We start from the raw sequence: 21655 nt of genomic DNA on the forward strand, positions 1-21655 counted from the left end.
TTGGATGGTGGCAGAACATTCTGATACACCAACAGGGCCATTGCAGAGTTTTTATGTGGCTAACTATCAGCATAACCCTCCAATTCCTCTCCCTTATTTTTAATGCTTTCCATTTAAAGCATTTATAGTATTCTCAACTACACCTTGCAGCATTTGAGTTTCACGTTCTCATCATCTCTGGATAGAGAAGTTCTTGTGAATTCCCTGCATGATTTCTTGAAGACTATCATATGTTATTGGCCTCTAGTTTTGATCTTTAAAAAATTATCTCTGTTAACTCAATCAAAGCCTTTGAAGTTTAAGGATCGATCTTGGGTAATCCATCATTCTTGTCTTTGCAAGAAAAAAGTGACCCAGCCTCTTCATTCTTTCCTGATGGGAATAACCTTAGATTTTTGGTGCAATCCTTATGAAACTATTTTGCTCCCTGTCTACAGCCTCTACGTAATTCTATGAGAATGAGAACTGTGTAATATTCAAAGTGTGTACTCGCCAAGGTTCCAACTCTCTACTTGTCAATTCTGTCCCTCTGGAAATACGATTTACTTTACAAGGTTTATTTCTTTTATGGCCTTGTAAACCTCTGTCTTAACAAAATGTCATATCTCATTTATTTTACTTGAAATTAGTTCACAAATTTTATACCTATTCTGCAATCTTATTGCTGTATAATTTATTCCAATGCTCCACTGTATTGGCAATTCCTAAATTTGGAGATGACACTAAGGGGATATAAAGTTTTGATTCAAAGTCTAAATCAATTATATAATTTGTGAACAGCAGTGGGAATTGCATTGATCTTTTTGTGACCCCATTTTCATCCTTCTGCCACTCTGTCTAGCTACCCTTCACCTCCAGGGTGGGATTTTCCAGGCCTTCCCATTGGTGGGATCTTCCAGTCCCACCAAAGGTAACCTCCCCTCATGGCACATTTCCTGGTGGTAGGATGGGTGATCCATGCAAAACGCCATAAACAATATCGGGAGGCAATAACATTTGGACAGCCAAATGCTATCCATCAGAGTCAGCATGGTTTTATGAAGGGCAAATCATGTTTGACTAATTTGCTCGAGTTCTTTGAAGATGTAACAAGCAAAGTGGATAATGGGGATCATGTAGATGGGGATCATCTGGACTTCTGGGAGGTGCTTGATAAAGTGCCACACAAGGTTAATTTGCAAGGTTAGATCAGATGGGGTAATTAGGGGTAATTTCTGCATGGGTTTCCTCTGGGTGCTCCGGTTTCCTCCCACAGTCCAACAGATGTGCTAGTTAGGTGGATTGGCCATGCTAAATCCTCCCTCCATATACCTGAACAGGTGTTGGAATGTGGAGACTCGGGGATTTTCACGGCGGCGAGGGGATTTTCACAGTAACTCCATTGCAGTGTTAATGTAAGCCTACTTGTGACACTAAACAGAGGTTTTTGGCTTTAATTATAAATTATAAATTTTATTTAACATTCATCCTTTGTATTATGTGACTATACTATTTCTAATCTCACCTTCCGATTTCATGTTCATTTGATCCATCTTTCTGGTAAATACTGAAACAAAATAATGTGATATTTCTGCCATTTCTTGTCATCTCTAACTTACTCCTATCTATTCTTTAATGCCTCAATTCCCAGTCCACATTTCCTTTTTATTTATTTGTTGTAGAACATGTTACTATTTTATTTTATGTTCTTTGGTAATTTAATTTCATTGTTTTTCTTTGCCATTCTAATTGTTTCTCAAACTCTCTCCAAATTGCTTTCTATTTTTTCTTGTCATGTTCGCCCCTGCTGTTCATGCACTAAGTATGTACCTCTTTCTTTACCCTTCATTTTTCACTCATCGTGTCTTTGTTCATCCATGGTTGCTCATTCAGATGTTGTTTCTTCTTTTCCTCGTGGAATATATTTCTTTCTGGACTCTAACTAGTGTTTTAAATGTTTCCCATTGCTGTTTTACGTTATTGATTTCCAAATTTATTGTCCATTATATTTTTGCAAGTTCCATTCTTGGTGTTTCAAAACCAATTTTCTCTGATTTATTACCTGAGTTTTTGCCATAATGCTGTCCTCTGCAGTTATTATCTTAAAATATGTTTATTGTGTTACACAAAATGCCTAGATGTACCCCCTTTCATTTCTCTTATCTGTTCTGGATCATTCCACAGGGATCAGTGCTGGGTCCTCTGCCATTTGTGATTTTTATCAATGACATGGTGGAGGGGGCTGAAGGGTGGGTCAATAAATTTGCTGATGACACCAAGATTGGTGGAGTAGTGGATGAGGTGGAGGGCTGTTGTCGGCTGCAAAGAGACATAGATAGGATGCAAAGCTGGGCCGAAAAATGGCAGATGGAATTTAACCCTGATAAGTGCAAGGTGATTCATTTTGGTAGGGCAAATTTGAATGCGGATTACAGGGTCAACGGCAGGGTTCTGAGGAATGTGGAGGAACAGTGAGATCTTGGGGTTCATATCCACAGATCTATGAAGGTTGCCACTCAAGTAGACAGAGCCGTGAAGAAGGCCTATAGTGTGTTAGCGTTTATTAACAGGGGGTTTGAGTTTAAGAGCCGTGGGGTTATGCTGCAACTGTACAGGACCTTGGTGAGACCACATTTGGAATATTGTGTGCAGTTCTGGTCACCTCACTATAAGAAGGATGTGGAAGCATTGGAAAGAGTGCAAAGGAGATTTACCAGGATGCTGCCTGGTTTGGAGAGTAGGTCTTATGAGGAAAGGTTGAGGGAGCTCGGGCTTTTCTCTTTAGAGCGGAGGAGGATGAGAGGCGACTTAATAGAGGTTTACAAGATGATGAGGGGGATAAATAGAATGGAGGTTCAGAGACCATTTCCTCGGGTGGGTGTAGCTAATACTAGGGGGCATAACTATAAGGTTCATGGTGGGAGATACAGGAAGGATGTTCGAGGACGGTTCTTTACTCAGAGAGTGGTTGGGGTGTGGAATAGACTGCCTGCTTTGATAGTGGAGTCGGACACTTTCAAGGGGTTATTGGATAGGCACATGGAGCACACCAGAATGATGGGGAGTGGGATAGCTTGATCTTGGTTTCGGACAAAGCTCGGCACAACATAGAGGACCGAAGGGCCTGTACTGTGCTGTACTGTTTTATGTTCTATTCCCCATCACAAGATCCTGTCTTAAATCTTGTATTGTTGGCGTTCTGACATACAGACCTAGAAGGGCCTTTTTGTATGACTCTGCCTCTAAAAGAGTCTTGTGCACATTATAGGAACTCAGAATCACAGAATTGTTACAGCATAGAAGGAGGCCAATTTGGCCCATTATGTTCGCACTGGCTCTCCACATGAGCGTCATGACTTAGTGCCATTCCTCTGCCTTCTCCCCGTTTCCCTGCGCATTGTTTCTATTAAAATAATCATCTAATTACTTCATTCTTTTATTCCCTTTACTAAACTCATCTGGCCAGTTTATTTTGTGTTAGCAGAAATTCTTCATGGTTATTATTCAATGTTTTCTTTTCACTAATTATCCCAATATTAAAATCAAACGTTAAGAGCGTGATAATTTTGTGATACACCGAGCTTAGCCGATAATTGTGTGATTGCAGTACGAAAAATGCAAATTTTCAGGAATAGTTATCCGAGTTGAAGCAACTCAGGCAGGCACGCTGACATCGTTTAAGACTTACCTGGATAGTCACATGAGCAGCCTGGGAATGGAGGGATACAAACGATTGGTCTAGTTGGACCAAGGAGCGGCACAGGCTTGGAGGGCCGAAGGGCCTGTTTCCTGTCTGTACTGTTCTTTGTTCTTTGTTCATTATTTAAAGGAGGGAGATAAAAAAAACTCCACAAACATACATTCAACTTTCATAAATGCAGATATTAGTGTGAGACAATAATAGACCAGAAACCTCTTTCTAAAAAAAAAAGCTTTTAAAACAAAAATTACAACACTTTTAATTTTTGCAATCAATTTTCAAAACAGCAGGAAAGAGAACAAATGTCTTCCTCTATTTAAAAAAATTGTCTGGAACTCTGCTGGCAAACTGGAAATCCTAACAGCATGTTATTTATTTTTCAATGTTTTGTAAGCTGTCACCAAGTATGTGATGAATGAACAATCCCCATACAAACGTCAGAAAGGAAGTTTCGGCAGATACTGATAAAAATGTTACAGTCCAGAGAATAGAACATAACAGCGCTGTACCGACACTTTTGCCCTCGATGTTGCGCCGACCTGTGAAACCAATCTAAAGCCCATCTAACCTACACTATTCCAATATCATCCATATGTTTATCCAATAACCATTTAAATGCCCTTAATGTTGACGCGTCCACTACTGTTGCAGGCAGGGCATTCCACGCCCTTACCACTCTGAGTAAAGAACATACCTCTGACATCTGTCCTACATCTATCACCCCTCAATTTAAAGCTATGTCCCCTCGTGCTAGCCATCACCATCCGAGGAAAAAGGCTCTCTCTGTCCACCCTATCTAATCCTCTGATCATCTTATATGCCTCTATTAAGTCACTACTTAACCTTCTTCTCTCTAATGAAAACAGCCTCAAGTCCCTCAGCCTTTCCTCATAAGACCTTCCCACCATACCAGGCAACATCGTGGTAAATCTCCTCTGCACCCTTTCCAATGCTTCCACATCCTTCCTATAATGCGGCGACCAGAACTGTACGCAATACTCCAAGTGCGGCCGCACCAGAGTTTTGTACAGCTGCAACATGACCTCATGGCTCCGAAACTCAATCCCTCTACCAATAAAAGCTAACACACTGTACGCCTTCTTAACAACCCTATCAACCTGGGTGCCAACTTTCAGGGATCTATGCACATGGACACACAGATCTCTCTGCTCACCCACACTACCAAGTATCTTACCTTTAGCCCAGTACTCTGTATTCCTGTTACTCCTTCCAAAGTGAATCACCTCCCACTTTTCCGCATTAAACTCCATTTGCCACCTCTCAGCCCAGCTCTGCAGCTTATCTATGTCCCTCTGGAACCTGCAACATCCTTCCGCACTGTCCACAACTCCTCCGACTTTGTGTCATCTGCAAATGTACTAACCCATCCTTCTATGCCCTCATCCAGGTCATTTATAAAAATGACAAACAGCAGTGGCCCCAACACAGATCCTTCCGGTACACCACTAGTAACTGAACTCCAGGATGAACATTTCCCATCAACCACCACCCTCTGTCGTCTTACAGCTTGCTCAATCTTCTGCAATAGCTTACTATGGGGAACCTTATCAAACGCCTTACTGAAATCCATATAAACCACATCAGCTGCTTTACCCTTATCCACCTCTTTGGTCACCTTCTCAAAGAACTCAATAAGGTTTGTGAGGCACGACCTACCCTTCACAAAACTGTGTTGACTATCCCTAATCAAATTATTCCTTTCTAGATGTTTATAAATCCTATCTCTTATAATCCTTTCCAAAACTTTGCCCACAACAGAAGTAAGGCTCACCGGTCTATAATTACCAGGGTTGTCCCTACTCCCCTTCTTGAACAAGGGGACAACATTTGCTTTCCTCCAGTCTTCTGGCACTATTCCTGTAGACAAAGACGACATAAAGATCAAAGCCAAAGGCTCTGCAATCTCCTCTCTAGCCTCCCAGAGAATCCTAGGATAAATCCCATCCGGCCCAGGGGACTTATCTATTTTCACACTTCCCAGAATTGCTAACACCTCCTTATGAACCTCAATCCTGTCTAGTCTAATAGCCTGTATCTCGGTATTCTCCTCGACAACATTGTCTTTTTCCTGTGTGAATACTGACGAAAAATATTCATTTAGCGCCTCTCCTATCTCTTTGGACTCCATGCACAACTTCCCACTACTGTCCTTGACTGACCCTAATCTTACCCTAGTCATTCTTTTATTCCTGACATACCTATCGAAAGCTTTAGGGTTTTCCTTGATCCTACCTGCCAAAGACTTCTCATGTCCCCTCCTGGCTCTTCTTAGCTCTCTCTTTAGATCCTTCCTGGCTAACTTGTAACTCTTAAGCACCCTAACTGAGCCTTCACGTCTCATCTTTACATAAGTCTCCTCCTTCCTCTTCACAAGAGATTCAACTTCTTTAGTAAACCACGGTTCCCTCGCTCGACCCCTTCCTGGTATGTACCTGACAGGTACATACTTATCAAGGACACGCAGTAGCTGTTCCTTGAACAAGCTCCACATTTCAATTGTGCCCATCCCATGCAGTTTCCTTCCACATCCTATGCATCCTAAATCTCACCTAATCGCATCATAATTTCCTTTCCTCAAGCTATAACACTTGCCCTGCGGTATATACCTATCCCTTTCCATCGCTAAAGTAAACGTAACCGAATTGTGGTCACTATCACCAAAGTGCTCACCTACCTCCAAATCTAACACCTGGCCTGGTTCATTACCCAATACCAAATCCAATGTTGGCCTGTCTACATACTGTGTCAGGAAACCCTCCTGCACACATTGGACAAAGACTGACCCATCTAAAGTACTCGAATTATAGCTTTTCCAGTCAATATTTGTAAAGTTAAAGTCCCCCATAACAACTACCCTGTCACTTTCGCTCCTATCCAGAATCATCTTTGCACTCCTTTCCTCTACATCTCTGGAACTTTTCGGAGGCCTATAGAAAACTCCCAACAGGGTGACCTCTCCTTTCCTGTTTCTAACCTCAGCCCATACTACCTCAGTAGACGAGTCCTCATCAAACGTCCTTTCTGCCACCGTAATACTGTCCTTGACTAACAATGCCACACCTCACCCTCTTTTACCACCTTCCCTGATCTTACGGAAACATCTAAACCCCGGAACTTGCAACAACCATTCCTGTCCCTGCTCTATCCATGTCTCCGAAATGGCCACAACATCGAAGTCCCAGGTACCAACCCATGCTGCAAGTTCACCCACCTTTTCCAGATGCTCCTGGCGTTGAAGTAGACACACTTCAAAACACCTTCCTGCCGGTACTCTCCTGCGACCTTGAAACCTTATTCATGACCTCACTAGTCTCAACCTCCTGTCCACTGGAGCTACAATTCGGGTTCCCATCCCCCTGCTGAATTAGTTTAAACCCTCCCGAAGAGCATTAGCAAATTTCCCCCCCCAGGATATTGGTACCCCTCTGGTTCAGGTGTAGACCATCCCGTTTGTAGAGGTCCCACCTGCCCCAGAATGAGCCTCAATTATCCAGGTATCTGAATCCCTCCCTCCTGCACCATCCCTATAGCCACGTGTTCAACTGTTCTCGCTCCCTATTCCTCACCTCGCTAGCATGTGGCACGGGGAACAAACCAGAGATAACAACTCTGTTTGTTCTAGCTCTAAGCTTCCACCCTAACTCCCTAAATTGCTGCCTTACATCCCCATCCCTTTTCCTACCTATTTCATTGGTGCCTATGTGGACCACGACTTGGGGCTGGTCCCCCTCCCCCTTAAGGATCCCGAAAACACGATCCGAGACATCACGGACCCCGGCACCTGGGAGGCAACACACCAGCCGCGAGTCCCTCTCATTCCCACAGAATCTCCTATCTGTCCCCTAACTATGCAGTCCCCAATGACTAATGCTCTACTCCTTCCCCCCCCCCCCCTTTCCCTTCTGAGCAACAGGGACAGACTCTGTGCCAGAGACCTGTACCTCATGGCTCACCCCTGGTAAGTCGAATGGTTAATAAAATTTTGTATTATAAATATCTAATGAGTCTGCTGGCTCTCTTTTGTTCACTATCCTTTATTGGTTGGTTGTTTTGAGATTTGTGCTCATTATATCAGATTAGTTTATTACTGACCAATGAAGTACAATAAGACAATTGATCATGGCTGAGATGTAAATTGCCTTTGTTTTACATTCACATTGACATTTTTTAAATTAAATTAGGAGTACACGATCAGCAGCACGAAAAAATTATCACAATATCAGAGGATGGATTTGTGCAGAGTCCACGATTTCCTCAGAGTTACCCTCGGAATGTGGTGCTCGTGTGGAGGTTAATAGCATCCGATGAGAATATGCAGATACAGCTGACCTTCGATGAAAGATTCGGTCTCGAGGAACCAGAGAATGGACTGTGCAAGTGAGTGCATCCTTTTCAGATAAAGGTAGAACCAACTATTATTTGTAAAAAAAACACTTGCTCTTCAGGTGAACTGAGAACAGCAACTTCATTTCATGTACGTTCAATACGCAGCCACGTAAGTGATGCAGGAGAGATTCTGAATAGTTTCTAAATTATTGAGAATGCTGATACGGTGAAGTCTGTTTAAGGGAATCACTGATGAATAGAAACTAAACCAAAAGCTCAATCTATTCCAGTAGGCTTTCTCTTTGGTAATGTAAGTAATAATGACTGCCTTTTAAAACATCACAATGAGCTACTTAAAAAATTTAAAAGCTTCCATGAGCACACTTTGGAAACATGATGCCTAACAGCCATCAAATGATAGTGCAATGGCTTCAAACATCAATTTTATAAGCATAAAAGAAGCCCTATGCTTTCCTTGTGCTTTGTTTTTAATCTGATTTCTGCTTGCTTTCACTGTATTTTACATTTCAAGTTTGGTAAAGAATTTCTCAGGAAATGTTGATATACCATGATGCTTGTGCCATTGAGGAAATTGAGGGCCACATAAACATAGAATAGTACAGAAGGAGGCTATTTGATCAAGTGTGCCTGTACCAACTTTTTGGAAGAGCTATCCAATTTGTCCCATTCACTGCCCTTTCCCTATAGTCATGCAGGTATTCCTCCTTCAAATAGTTATTCAATTTCCTTTTTAAAAATTATGATTGAATTTTCTTCCACCGACCTATTGAGGTAACGTTTTCCAGCTTGCTCTGTTTTTTTAAAAAAAACTCCATATCTCGTCTCTCGTTCTTTTATCAATTACCCTCCACCTGTATCCACCAATTTATTGATGTTTCAGCCACTCAAAACAGTTTTGCCATGGAGTCAAAGTCATAGAGGTTTACAGCATGGAAACAGGCCCTTCGGCCCAACGTGTCCATGCCGCCTTTTTTTTTAACCACTAGGTTAGTCCCAATTGCCTGCGCTTGCCCATATCCCTCGATGGCCATCTTACTCGTTTAACTGTCTAAACACTTTTTAAAAGACAAAATTGTACCCACCTTGACTACTACCTCCTGGCAGCTTGTTCCAGACGCTCACCACCCTCTGAAAAAATTGCTCCTCTGGACCCTTTTGTGTATCTCCCCGCTCACCTTAAGCCTATGTCCTCTAGGTTTAGATTCCCCTACCTTTGGGAAAAGATATTGATTATCCAGCTGATCTCTGCCCTGATTATTTTATAGACCTCTATAAGATCATCCCTCAGCCTTTTATGTTCCAGTGAAAGAAGTCTCAGTCTATCCAGCCTCTCCTTATAACCCAAACCATCAAGTCCCGGTAGCATCCTAGTAAATCTTTTCTGCACTATTTCTAGTTTAACAATATCCTTTCTATAATCGGGTGACCAGAACTGTACACAGTATTCCAAGTGTGGCCTTACCAATGTATTGTATAACTACAACAAGACGTCCCAACTCCTGTATTCAATGTTCTGACCGATGAAACCACGCATGCTGAATGCCTTCTTCACCACTCTGTCCACCTGTGACTCCACTTTCAATGAGCTATGAACATGTACCCTAGATCTCTTTGTTCTATAACTTTTCCCAACACCCTACCATTAACTGAGTAAGTCCTGCCCTGGTTCAATCTACCAAAATGCATCACCTCGCTTTGTCTAAATTAAACTCCATCTGCCATTCATCAGCCCACTGGCCCAATTGATCAAGATCCCGTTGCAGTCCGAGATAACTTTCTTCACTGTCCACTATGCCACCAATCTTGGTGTCATCTGCAAACTTACTAACCATGCCTCCTTCTTGACAGCCCCATAAAATCTCCCCTTAACCTTCTCCACTTTCAGGGGAACAACCACTTTCTTTAGTCTATTTGCTGAACTGAAGTCCCACATCCCTGATCTCAATCTAGTAAATCTTCTCTTGACCCTCCCCGGGGTCTTGTCATCTTTCCTAAAATGTTGAACCCAAAATAGTGCACAACATATTTATAAAGCTTCAGCATATCTTCCTTGCGTTTTTTGCGCTCTCCCTCTTTTTATCAAGTCTGCGATCTCATGCTTTTTTTAAAAAAGAGGTGTTCACAACCTGCCCTGCTGCTTTTGTGCACACATATACCCCCAAGGTCTTTATGCTCCTGTATAATTTGGTTTATGTCATCTCTCCTCATTCCTTCTATCAAAATATATTACTTCATATTTCTGTGTTAAATTGCATGTTCCCTGTGTCTGCCCATTTCTCCCTCCATGTGTCCCTGAAGCATGTATCCTGAAGTATTCTCCTTATTGTATGTCCTGTCTTTATATGGGTCATATATGCGAGGTCATTTGTATCAAATAGTGGTCTTAATACTGACTGCTGGGAACAATACTGCAAACCTCCCTCCATCAGACTATCAAGCAAGAAGCTTGGGAGAGGGAAGAAGAAGAAGGGAACACCTTTCCACTAGGGTTATATGTGAAGTACTCACACTCCATACTAGTAATCACAACCCTATTTCCCCATTCATCAATGGTCCCACAATCTTTACCTTCACTCTGTCACTGACCATCACATCAGCCTCCTGGCCATAATGCAAAATTAAAAGCCACCATAATGAGTTTTCTAAATCAAATTTATCAATGAAATCAGGTTATATTACATGCAAATCTGAACTATTCACATTTGTGCATTCCCTTCGTGCCTATCTTCCATATGGCTTTGCCTGTATGCGTGCTCCATGGCAGTCCTTCGGAGGACCGATTGCTGGAGTGTTGTGACACCTCCAAGCCTTTTAGAACACTATTATCTGTAGCCATAGTGACAGCACCAAGCTGACCTTTGGGGACTTCAGTGTGAGCTTCCATTGAAGCACTCATTGTTGGTGGAAGCTCATTGTTCTGCAGTGGAGCCCAAGAGCTAGGCCATCAGACATTGCATAAGAGCAAAATACTGCAGATACTGTAAATCTAAAATGACACAAAATACTGGAAATGCTCAGCACGTTTGACGGTATCTATGGAACAAGAAGCAAAGTTAACGTTTCGGGTTGATGACCTGAATTCTGATGAAAGGTCAGTGAGCTGAAACATGGACTTTGTTTCACGTTTCACAGAGAACGCATAAATGTGCTCATGGATTTCACTACTGCTTCCTGCTGGAGAATCTAGGGTTTCAAACTTTGCAAAATTCCTAGCACCAAGTTGGTGTAGGCCTCCTCCTTCAATGACATTGACTGCAGACTTCCTGATAGGCTTCTCAACATGTCAGGCATTTTGTTATATATAACCATTAGCAATCTTTTGTAGCTGATGTCCTCACCTGAGTCCTCTGGAAGAGACCTCATGTGTGAATTGGCTGCCTAGTGGGCAGGTACCTGCTCTTTCCTTTCAGACTGCGCTGGTTGTCTCCAGTGTCTCATCATGTGCAGATCCCATATTTTATCTATCCTCTAAGATCAATGTAATGTCAGTATCTGAACGGGTGACTGCGAGTGAGAAATCAGATGAGAATGTGTCTTCTTCACCACTTTCTTCTTGGTATTGCTCCACTGTCTGGTCTGCTTCCACACATTGGGTACCTGAAAGGAAAAGGCATGGGGTAGAGTTGTGGGGAAAGTTACACCATTTGCAAGTAATAAGTGAGTAGAGATTGTGGAATGAGGATGAACTAGGATCTGAGAAGGAGGATTACTATAATAAATTGAGGGCAAATCAATGAGCCTTCGGAACATAAAGGCTTTATTGCTAAAGCAACAAATAACAATATATGCCAATAGGGTCTGACAGAATAACTATGCGATGTAAACTAATCCTCCCTCGCTCCAACTGCCGATCCTTCCCAATCCGGGATATGTACCCTCGCACTCAATTGGCTCTGCTTCCTGCCGCAATACTCCGCAGGATCAGATCTGACTACGTGGCCCTCTTAAGTGGCTACACTCCACTCCTTTCCAATTTCTCCAAAAAGACATCGATTATGGCATCAGAAAACCTAGGTGCTCCTTCCCATTCATATTCAGTTATCCTTCTGTGTTTCCAAGGTCAGATTGAGCTCTGAAGACATCCAGTACCTGCTCCAAATATAATGCACCTTACTTTTAAGAGGTGCAGGCTAGCTTTAAGCAGTGGAGGCTAGCTCTGTCATATGAACCAAGCTCAATTTTGGGCTGCGTACTGATACCACCAATACACAGCACTACATACAGAAAACATATAAATGAGTAGGTCATGTGAAGATAGAATCTTCTTCTATTGGCCATGTGTTAATTGCACATTGTCATCCCTCTGCCAGTTTTTGGGGTTTATTCTGGGCGGCACGGTAGCACAGTGGTTAGCACTGCTGCTTCACAGCTCCAGGGACCTGGGTTCGATTCCCGGCTTGGGTCACTGTGTGGAGTTTGCACATTCTCCTCATGTCTGCGTGGGTTTCCTCCGGGTGCTCTGGTTTCCTCCCACAGTCCAAAGATGTGCGGGTTAGGTTGATTGGCCATGCTAAAATTGCCCCTTAATTCCTGAGATGTGTAGATTCGAGGGATTAGTGGGTAAATACATAGGGATATGGGGGTAGGGCCTGGGTGGGATTGTGGTCAGTGCAGACTCGATGGGCCAAATGGCCTCTTTCTGCACTGTAGGGTTTCTATGATTCAATTCAATCTTCATAACTCCTAAGTTTCCAAATAGTGAAGAAAGATCATTTTAGGACTGACACTTTAGGAAATTTTTGAAATGATCTATATGTGGAAGTATAGGAAAATAAAACCTTGGAATTGTTTAATTAAGTAGATGTTACAAGGAACGGGGATATTGGAATTTTTTTTTCATTCATGGAGGTGGATATCTCTGACAAAGCCAGCATTTGTCATCCGTCCCCATTGCTCTTTACAGATAGTGGTGAATCACTTCCTTGAACTCCTACAATTCATGCGGTGTATGTACACCCACAGTGCTGTTAGGAAGAGTTCCAGGATTTTTACCAAGTGGCAATGAACAAACAGCAATATATTCCCAAGCCATGATAGCGTGTGGCATGGAGGTACCTTGCAGCTGGTGTTGTTCCCAGGTTTCTTTTATCCTTGTCCTTCTAGGTGGTAGAGGTCATGGGTTTGGGAGAGGCTGTTGAAAGAGGCTTGTTGGAGCTAATCCATCTAACCAACACATCTTTAGACAAGTTAGCATGACCAATCCACCTAACCTGCACATCTTTGGACTGTGGGAGGAAACCGGAGCATCCGAAGGAAACCCATGCAGATACAGGGAGAACATGCAAACACCACACAGACCTGAGGCTGGAATTGAACCTGGTCCCTGGTGCTGTGAGGCAGCAGTACTAACCACTGTGCCACCATGCTGCCCATATGTCAAAGATGGCTGTCAGAGAACCAAGGACCTTGTGGCTTGTGACACCAGCTCAAATTGAGTCCATATGGACTCGACGTTAACTCTGTTCCTCTCTTCACAAATGCTGTCAGGCCTGCTGGGTTTTTCTAGCTTTTTCTTTTTCAGATTTCCAGCATCTGCAGTAATTTGCTTTTGTATAAGCATGACAGCTACTCATTTACATAAAACCTGAGATACCCGAAGTTATAGTGATGAAGACAATCTGTAGATGTGTAGAGTTCGATTATCAGACTCTGACATGGTTAACAATATATTCAGTGATTGGTGAGAAGAATGAACTTTTTCCCATAGAGATACATAAGCCAGTGTTTACAGGTGTAAAAAAAGAAAATAGGAGTTGGAATAGGTAATTCGGCCCTTCAAACCTGCTACACCATTCAGTATGATGAAGGCAGATCATACAACTCAATAGCCTGATCCCATCTCCCCCCTACTCCCCCCCGCCCCCCCAAACCTTATCCTTTGACCCCCTTTGCCCCAAGAGTTATATCTTGAAACTATACAATGTTTTGGCTTCAACTACTTTCTGTGGTAGTGAATTCATCTGGCTTGCCACTATGTGAGTGAAGAAAATTCTCCTCATTCTGTTCTGAATGGTCTACCCCGTATCTTTTGGACTATGACCCATGGTTCTGTATACCCCCATCAGGAACATTTTTCCTGCATTACCCTGTCTTGATCTTTTCGAACTTTATAGGTTTCTATGAGATCTTGGAATGGCCTCCTTCTGCACTGTAGGGATTCTATGATTCTATGATAATGAGTGCAGAAGGAGGCCAGTTGGCCCATCGAGCCTGCAGCGACAACAATCCCACCCAGGCTTTTACCCCACATAATTACCCTGCTAATCCCCCTGACACCGATGGGTAATTTAGCATGGCCAATCCACCTAACCTGCACATCTTTGGACTGTGGGAGGAAAGTGGAGCAGCCGGAGGAAACCACACAGACTCAGAGAGAACGTGCAAACACCACAGAGTCACCCGAGGCCAGAAACGAACCCGGGTCCTGGCGCTGAGAGGCAGCAGTGCTAACCACTGTGCCAGCAATCCCCCTCATTCTTCTAAACTCCAGTGAATATAATCCGAACTGACTCCATCTCTCCTCATGTCAGTCCTGCCACCCTACAAATCAGTCTGGTAAACCATTGCACTCCCTCTGTAGCAAGAAAATCCTTCCTCAGAGAAGGAGACCAAAACTGCGCACACACTATTCTACATGTGGCTTCACCACGACCCTGTATAATTGCAGCAAGGCACCCCTGTTCCTGTACTCGAATCCTCTTGCTATTAAGGCCAAACCAACAATCCATTTGCCTTCTCTACCACCTGTTGCACCTGCATGCTTACCTCAGTGACTGGTGTACAATGACACCCAGTTCTCGTTGCACATTCCCTTCTGTGCATGGTGGTACAGTGGCTAGCGCTGCTGTCTCACAGTGCCAGGGACCCGGGTTCAATTCTCGGCTTGGATCACTGTCTGTGTGAAGTCTGCACTTTCTCCCCATGTCAGCAAGGGTTTCCGCTGGGTGCTCCGGTGTACTCCCACAGTCTGAAAGAGGTGCTGGTTAGGTGCATTAGCCATGCTAAATTCTCCCTCCATGTACCTGAACAGGCGACTAGGGGATTTTCACAGTAACTTCGTTGCAGCGTTAATGTAAGCCTACTTATGACAAATAAACTTTATAGTCATTCAGATAATAATTTGTCTTCCTGTTTTTGCTACCAAAGTGGATAACTTCACATTTATCCATGGTATACTGTACCTGCTTTGCATTTGCATAGTTGGACATGCAACCTGCTCAAATCACACACGAGCAACTCTGCAACCTCCTCACAGCTCACGCTCTCACCCAGCTTTGTGTCACCTGCAAATTTGGAGATATTACATTTAGCTCCCACATCTAAATTAGTTCTCTCATCTAAATCATTGATGTATATTGTGAATAGCTGGTGTCCTAGCATCTGTTATCTGACTTCAAACTTAAATCTCTTTGCAGGTACTTAGTTTAGTGTAACAAACCAGGGACAGGCATCAACTCAAATTCACTTCACAGACGAACTTTCGTTTATTCAACTCAAACTCTCAACAGTTGCAACATGTTCAACTCTTTCACTTTAACTCTTTAACTGAAAACGAATACTGTCCGGTTTCTTGAGTGAACTTGCCAGGTCCATTCCTGATGTAGATTCTTCCTTGTGGTTCTTCTGTCTTCTCTGAAGATGTTCCTTCAAGGCATACTTGCAATGGTGTATCATGTCATTGCTGAAGACAAATGCTCAAACACATCTCTTTATCCCCAAACTTTCCCAATCTTCCAGAAAGTTACTAGGGCCCATAAGTTTAAGGTGCGAGGGGCAAGGTTTAAAGGAGATGCACAAGGCAAGTTTTTTTTTAACAGTGTGGTGGGTGCCTGGAACTCGCTGCTGGTGGGTAGTGGAAGCAGATACAATAGGGACTTTTGAGGAGCGTCTGGACAAATACATGAATAGGATGGGAATAGAAGGATATGGTCCCCGGAAGAGGGCCTTAGTTCAGTCGGGCAGCATGGTCAGTGCAGACTTGGAGGGCCGAAGGGCCTGTTCCTGTGCTGTAATTTTCTGCTTAGATCACTGGATGAGTGCCAGAGAACAAATTGGAAACCAATATTGTTTGATCATGGCCAATTGAGTTTCTCGTAAACAACTCCCAAATGTTTTTAACCAAGCTGCATATAAGTTACATAGCCTCACCATATTTGGTAGTAATGGATCCAATGTGTCCAGCATAGTCCAAACAGCAATCCTTATTTGGTGAATGCACACTGTCCATGGGACAGGTTATGACTTGCAACACCGTTCTAACCTGCATCTGTGTTTTAATTGTAACGTGACCAGAGTTCCCACCATGCTTAATTCTCAATGTCACAATTGCTCCTGCAGCCAATATTGCAGTTGTTGTAATTGTCGTCCTGGCCACACACCGACCCCTGCAGAAGTTCACGAGCCATTGCCTGCCATGTGGAAAATAACCCAATCATTCCTACTCCAGGTGACAGAAGTCTGAGGTCATGTACCAACCAACTCGAGAACAGCTTCTTCCCTGCTGCTGTCAGACTTTTGAATGGATTTACCTTGCATTAAGTTGATCTTTCTCTACATCCTAGCAATGACTGTAAACTACATTCTGCACTGTCTCGTTTCCTTCTCTATGAATGGTATGCTTTGTCTGTATAGCGCGCAAGAAACAATACTTTTCACTATGTTAGTACATGTGACAATGAATCCAATCAAAAGAAGTGTTAGTGAGGGATCACTTTGAGACCAGTGACCATAATGCTATTAGTTTTAAGATAGCTATGGAGAATAATAGGTCTGGTCCAAAAATTAAAATTCTAAATTGGGGCAAGGCCAATTTTGATGGTATCAGGCAGGAACTTTCAAAAGTTGATTGGGGGAGTCTGTGGGAAGGCAAAGGAATGACTGGTAAGTGGGAGGCTTTCAAAAGTGTGTTAACCAGGGTTCAGGGTAAGCACATTCCTCTTAGAGTGAAGGGCAAGGCTGGTAGAAGTAGGGAACCCTGGATGACAATGGATTTTGAGGCCCTGGTCAAGTTGAAGAAGAAGGCACATGACATGCATAGGCAGCTGGGATCAAGTGAATCTCTTGAAGAGTATAGGGGGTATAGGAGTAGAGTTAAGAGAGAAATCAGGAGGGCAAAAAGGGGACATGAGATTGTTTTGGCAGATAAGGCAAAGGGAGAATCCAAAGAGCTTCTGCAAATAAGGAGCAAGGGAGAGAGTAGGGCCTCTTAAGGATCAACAAGGTCATCTCTGTGCGGATTCACGAGATGGGCGAGATCCTAAATGAATATTTCTGATCAGTATTTACTGTTGAGAAAAGCATAGATGTTAGGGAACTTGGGGAAATAAATAGTGATGTCATGAGGAGTGTACATATTACAGAGAAGGAGGTGCTGGAAGAGTTGAAGCGCATCAAGGGAGATAAATCCCCAGAACCTGATGAAGTGTATCCCAGGACATTATGGGAGGCTGGAGAGGAAATTTCGGATCCCCTAGCCGAGATATTTGAATCATCGATAGTCACAGGTGAGGTGCCTGAAGATTGGCAAATGTTGTGCCTTTGTTTAAAAAGGGCTGCAGGGAAAAGCCTGGGAACTACAGGCCAGTGAGCCTCACATCTGTGGTGGGTAAGTTGTTGGAAGGTTTTTTGAGAGACAGGATCTACAGGCATTTAGGGACAGTCAGCATGGCTTTGTGAGTGGAAAATCATGTCTCACAAATTTAATTGAGTTTTTTGAAGGGGTAATCAAGAAAGTAGAGAGAGAGGGCAGTGCAGTTGATGTCTACATGGACTTTAGCAAAACCTTTGACAAGATACCACATGGTAGGTTGTTGCATAAGGTTAAATCTCTCGGGATCCACGGTAAGGTAGCTAAATGGATACAAAATTGGCTTGATGACAGAAGCCAGAGGGTGGTTGTAGAGGGTTGTTTTTCAAACTGGAGACCTGTGACCAGCGGTGTGCCTCAGGGATCAGTGCTGGGTCCACTGTTCGTCATTTATATTAATGATTTGGATGAGAATATAGGAGGCATGGTTAGTAAGTTTGCAGATGACACCAAGATTGATGGCATAGTGGACAGTGAAGGTTATCTCGGATTGCAACGGGATCTTGATCAGGGGAGAAAAAAACCAGAGGGCATGGGTTGAGGGTGAAAGGAGAAAAGTTTAAAGGGAATATTAGGGAGGGCTTCTTCATGCAGAGAGTGGTGGGAGTGTGGAATGAGCTGCCGGATAAAGTGGTAAATGCTTTATCATTTAAGAAAAACTTGGACAGGTTCATGGATGAGAGGGGTGTGGAGGGATATGGTCCAAGTGCAGGTCAGTGGGACTCGGCAAAAAATGGTTCGGCACAGACAAGAAGGGCCTAAAGGCCTGTTTCTGAGCTGTAATTTTCTATGGTTCTAATTGGGCCAGTGGGCTGACAAATGGCAGATGGAGTTTAATTTAGATAAATGCAAGATGATGCATTTTGGTAGATTGAACTAGGGCAGGGCTTGCTCAGTTAATGGGAGGGCATTGGACAGAATTACAGGACAAAGAGATCTAGGAGTATATGTTCATAGCTCCTTGAAAGTGGAGTCACAGGTGGACAGAGTGGTGAAGAAGGCATTCAGCATGCTTGGTTTCATCGGTCAGAACATTGAATACAGGAGTTGGGACACCCTGTTGAAGTTATACAATGATGTGGAGATGCCGGCGTTGGACTGGGGTAAGCACAGTAAGAAGTCTCACAACACCAGGTTAAAGTCCAACAGGTTTATTTGGTAGCAAATACCATAAGCTTTCGGAGCACAGCTCCTTCGTCAGATGGAGTGGATATCTGTTCTCAAACAGTGCAAACAGACACAGAAATCAAATTACAGAATACTGATTAGAATGCAAATCTCTACAGCCAGCCAGGTCTTAAATGTACAGACAATGTGGGTGGAGGGAGCATTCAACACAGGTTAAAGAGATGTGTATTGTCTCCAGACAGAACAGCTAGTGAAATTCTGCAAGTCCAGGAGGCAAGCTGTGGGGGTTACTGATAATGTGACATAAATCCAACATCCCGGTTTAGGCCATCCTCATGTGTGCAGAACTTGGCTATCAGTTTCTGCTCAGCGACTCTGCGCTGTCGTGTGTCGTGAAGGCCGCCTTGGAGAACGCTTACCTGAAGATCCAAGGATGAATGCCTGTGACTGCTGAAGTGCTCCCCCACAGGAAGAGAACAGCCTTGCCTGGTGATTGTCGAGCGGTGTTTATTCATCCGTTGTCGTAGCGTCTGCATGGTTTCCCCAATGTACCATGCCTCGGGACATCCTTTCTTGCAGCGTATCAGGTAGACAACGTTGGCCGAGTTGCAAGAGTAGGTACCGTGTACCTGGTAGATGGTGTTCTCACGTGAGATGATGGCATCCGTGTCGATGATCCGGCACGTCTTGCAGAGGTTGCTGTGGCAGGGTTGTGTGGTGTCGTGGTCACTGTTCTCCTGGGTAGTTTGCTGCGGACAATGGTCTGTTTGAGGTTGCGTGGTTGTTTGAAGGCAAGAAGTGGGGGTGTGGGGATGGCCTTGACGAGATGTTCGTCTTCATCAATGACCTGTTGAAGGCTCCGGAGGAGATGCCGTAGCTTCTCCGCTCCGGGGAAGTACTGGACGACGAAGGGTACTCTGTCCACTGTGTCCCGTGTTTGTCTTCTGAGGAGGTCGGTGTGGTTTTTCGCTGTGGCGCGTCGGAACTGTTGATCGATGAGTCGGGCGCCATATCCTGTTCTTATGAGGGCATCTTTCAGCGTCTGGAGGTGTCTGTTGCGATCCTCCTCATCCGAGCAGATCCTGTGTATTCGGAGGGCTTGTCCGTAGGGGATGGCTTCTTTTACGTGTTTAGGGTGGAAGCTGGAGAAGTGGAGCATCATGAGGTTATCCGTGGGCTTGCGGTACAGTGAAGTGCTGAGGTGACCGTCCTTAATGGAGATGCGTGTGTCCAAGAATGCAACCGATTCCGGAGAGTAGTCCATGGTGAGTCTGATGGTGGGATGGAACTTGTTGATGTCATCATATAGTTGTTTCAGTGATTGCTCACCATGAGTCCAAAGGAAGAAAATATCATCGATGTATCTAGTGTATAGCATCGGTTGAAGGTCCTGTGCGGTGAAGAAGTCTTGTTCGAACCTGTGCATGAAGATGTTGGCATATTGAGGTGCGAACTTTGTCCCCATGGCTGTTCCGTGTGTCTGGATGAAGAACTGGTTGTTGAAGGTGAAGATATTGTGGTCCAGGATGAAGCGGATGAGTTGTAAAATTGCATCTGGAAACTGGCAGTTGACGGCATTGAGTACTGAGGCCGTTGCAGCAATGCCATCATCGTGAAGAAATAATGTAGGGAGGAGTTATACAATAAATGGCAGAGTCATCAGGAGTATAGAAACACAGAGGGACCTAGGTGTGCAAGTCCACAAATCCTTGAAGGTGGCAACACAGGTGGAGAAGGTGGTGAAGAAGGCATATGGTATGCTTGCCTTTATAGGACGGGGTATAGAGTATAAAAGCTGGAGTCTGATGATGCAGCTGTATAGAACGCTGGTTAGGCCACATTTGGAGTACTGCGTCCAGTTCTGGTCGCCGCACTACCAGAAGGACGTGGAGGCATTGGAGAGAGTGCAGAGAAGGTTTACCAGGATGTTGCCTGGTATGGAGGGTCTTAGCTATGAGGAGAGATTGGGTAGACTGGGGTTGTTCTCCTTGGAAAGACGGAGAATGAGGGGAGATCTAATAGAGGTATACAAGATTATGAAGGGTATAGATAGGGTGAACAGTGGGAAGCTTTTTCCCAGGTCGGAGGTGACGATCACGAGGTGTCACGGGCTCAAGCTGAGAGGGGCGAAGTATAACTCAGACATCAGAGGGACGTTTTTTACACAGAGGGTGGTGGGGGCCTGGAATGCACTGCCAAGTAGGGTGGTGGAGGCAGGCACGCTGACATCGTTTAAGACTTACCTGGATAGTCACATGAGCAGCCTGGGAATGGAGGGATACAAACGATTGGTCTAGTTGGACCAAGGAGCGGCACAGGCTTGGAGGGCCAAAGGGCCTGTTTCCTGTGCTGTACTGTTCTTTGTTCTTTGTGGGGGATGCTGGTGTAGAGTGCCGAGACATCCATTGTGACGAGGAGTGCTCCTGGTTCAACTGCTCCATGTGTGTTGAGTTTCTGTAGGACTTGCAGAATTTCACTAGCTGTTCTGTCTGGAGACAATACACATCTCTTTAACCTGTGTTGAATGCTCCCTCTACCCACATTGTCTGTACATTTAAGACCTGGCTGGCTGTCGAGATTTGCATTCTCATCAGTATTCTGTAATTTGATTTCTGTGTCTGTTTGCACTGTTTGAGAGCACATTTCCACTCCATCTGACGAATGAGCTGTGCTCCGAAAGCTTATGGTATTTGCTACCAAATAAACCTGTTGGACTTTAACCTGGTGTTGTGAGACTTCTTACTGAAGTTATACAATACATTGGTAAGGCCTCACTCGGAATACTGTGTACAGTTCTGGTCACCCTATTATAGAAAGGATATTATTGAACGAGAAAGAGTGCAGAAAAGATTTACTAGGATGCTACCGGGACTTAATGGTTTGAGTTATAAGGA

At 43.9% G+C, this 21655-nt stretch overlaps 1 protein-coding gene across 2 annotated transcripts in view; it reads left to right on the forward strand.

Annotated features, from left to right (window-relative positions):
- The window catches only part of pdgfc (platelet derived growth factor c), a 432641-nt gene that overhangs the window by 126550 nt on the left and 284436 nt on the right, over positions 1–21655 (forward strand). For both annotated transcript variants that reach the window (XM_078212016.1, XM_078212010.1), the window contains exon 2: positions 7882–8077. In XM_078212016.1, coding sequence (XP_078068142.1) covers positions 7882–8077 — 196 coding nt within the window. The remainder of the gene's footprint in view (positions 1–7881; positions 8078–21655) is intronic.

This window comes from Mustelus asterias, chromosome 1, assembly GCF_964213995.1.
Source record: "Mustelus asterias chromosome 1, sMusAst1.hap1.1, whole genome shotgun sequence".
NCBI classification, from domain to species: domain Eukaryota; kingdom Metazoa; phylum Chordata; class Chondrichthyes; order Carcharhiniformes; family Triakidae; genus Mustelus; species Mustelus asterias.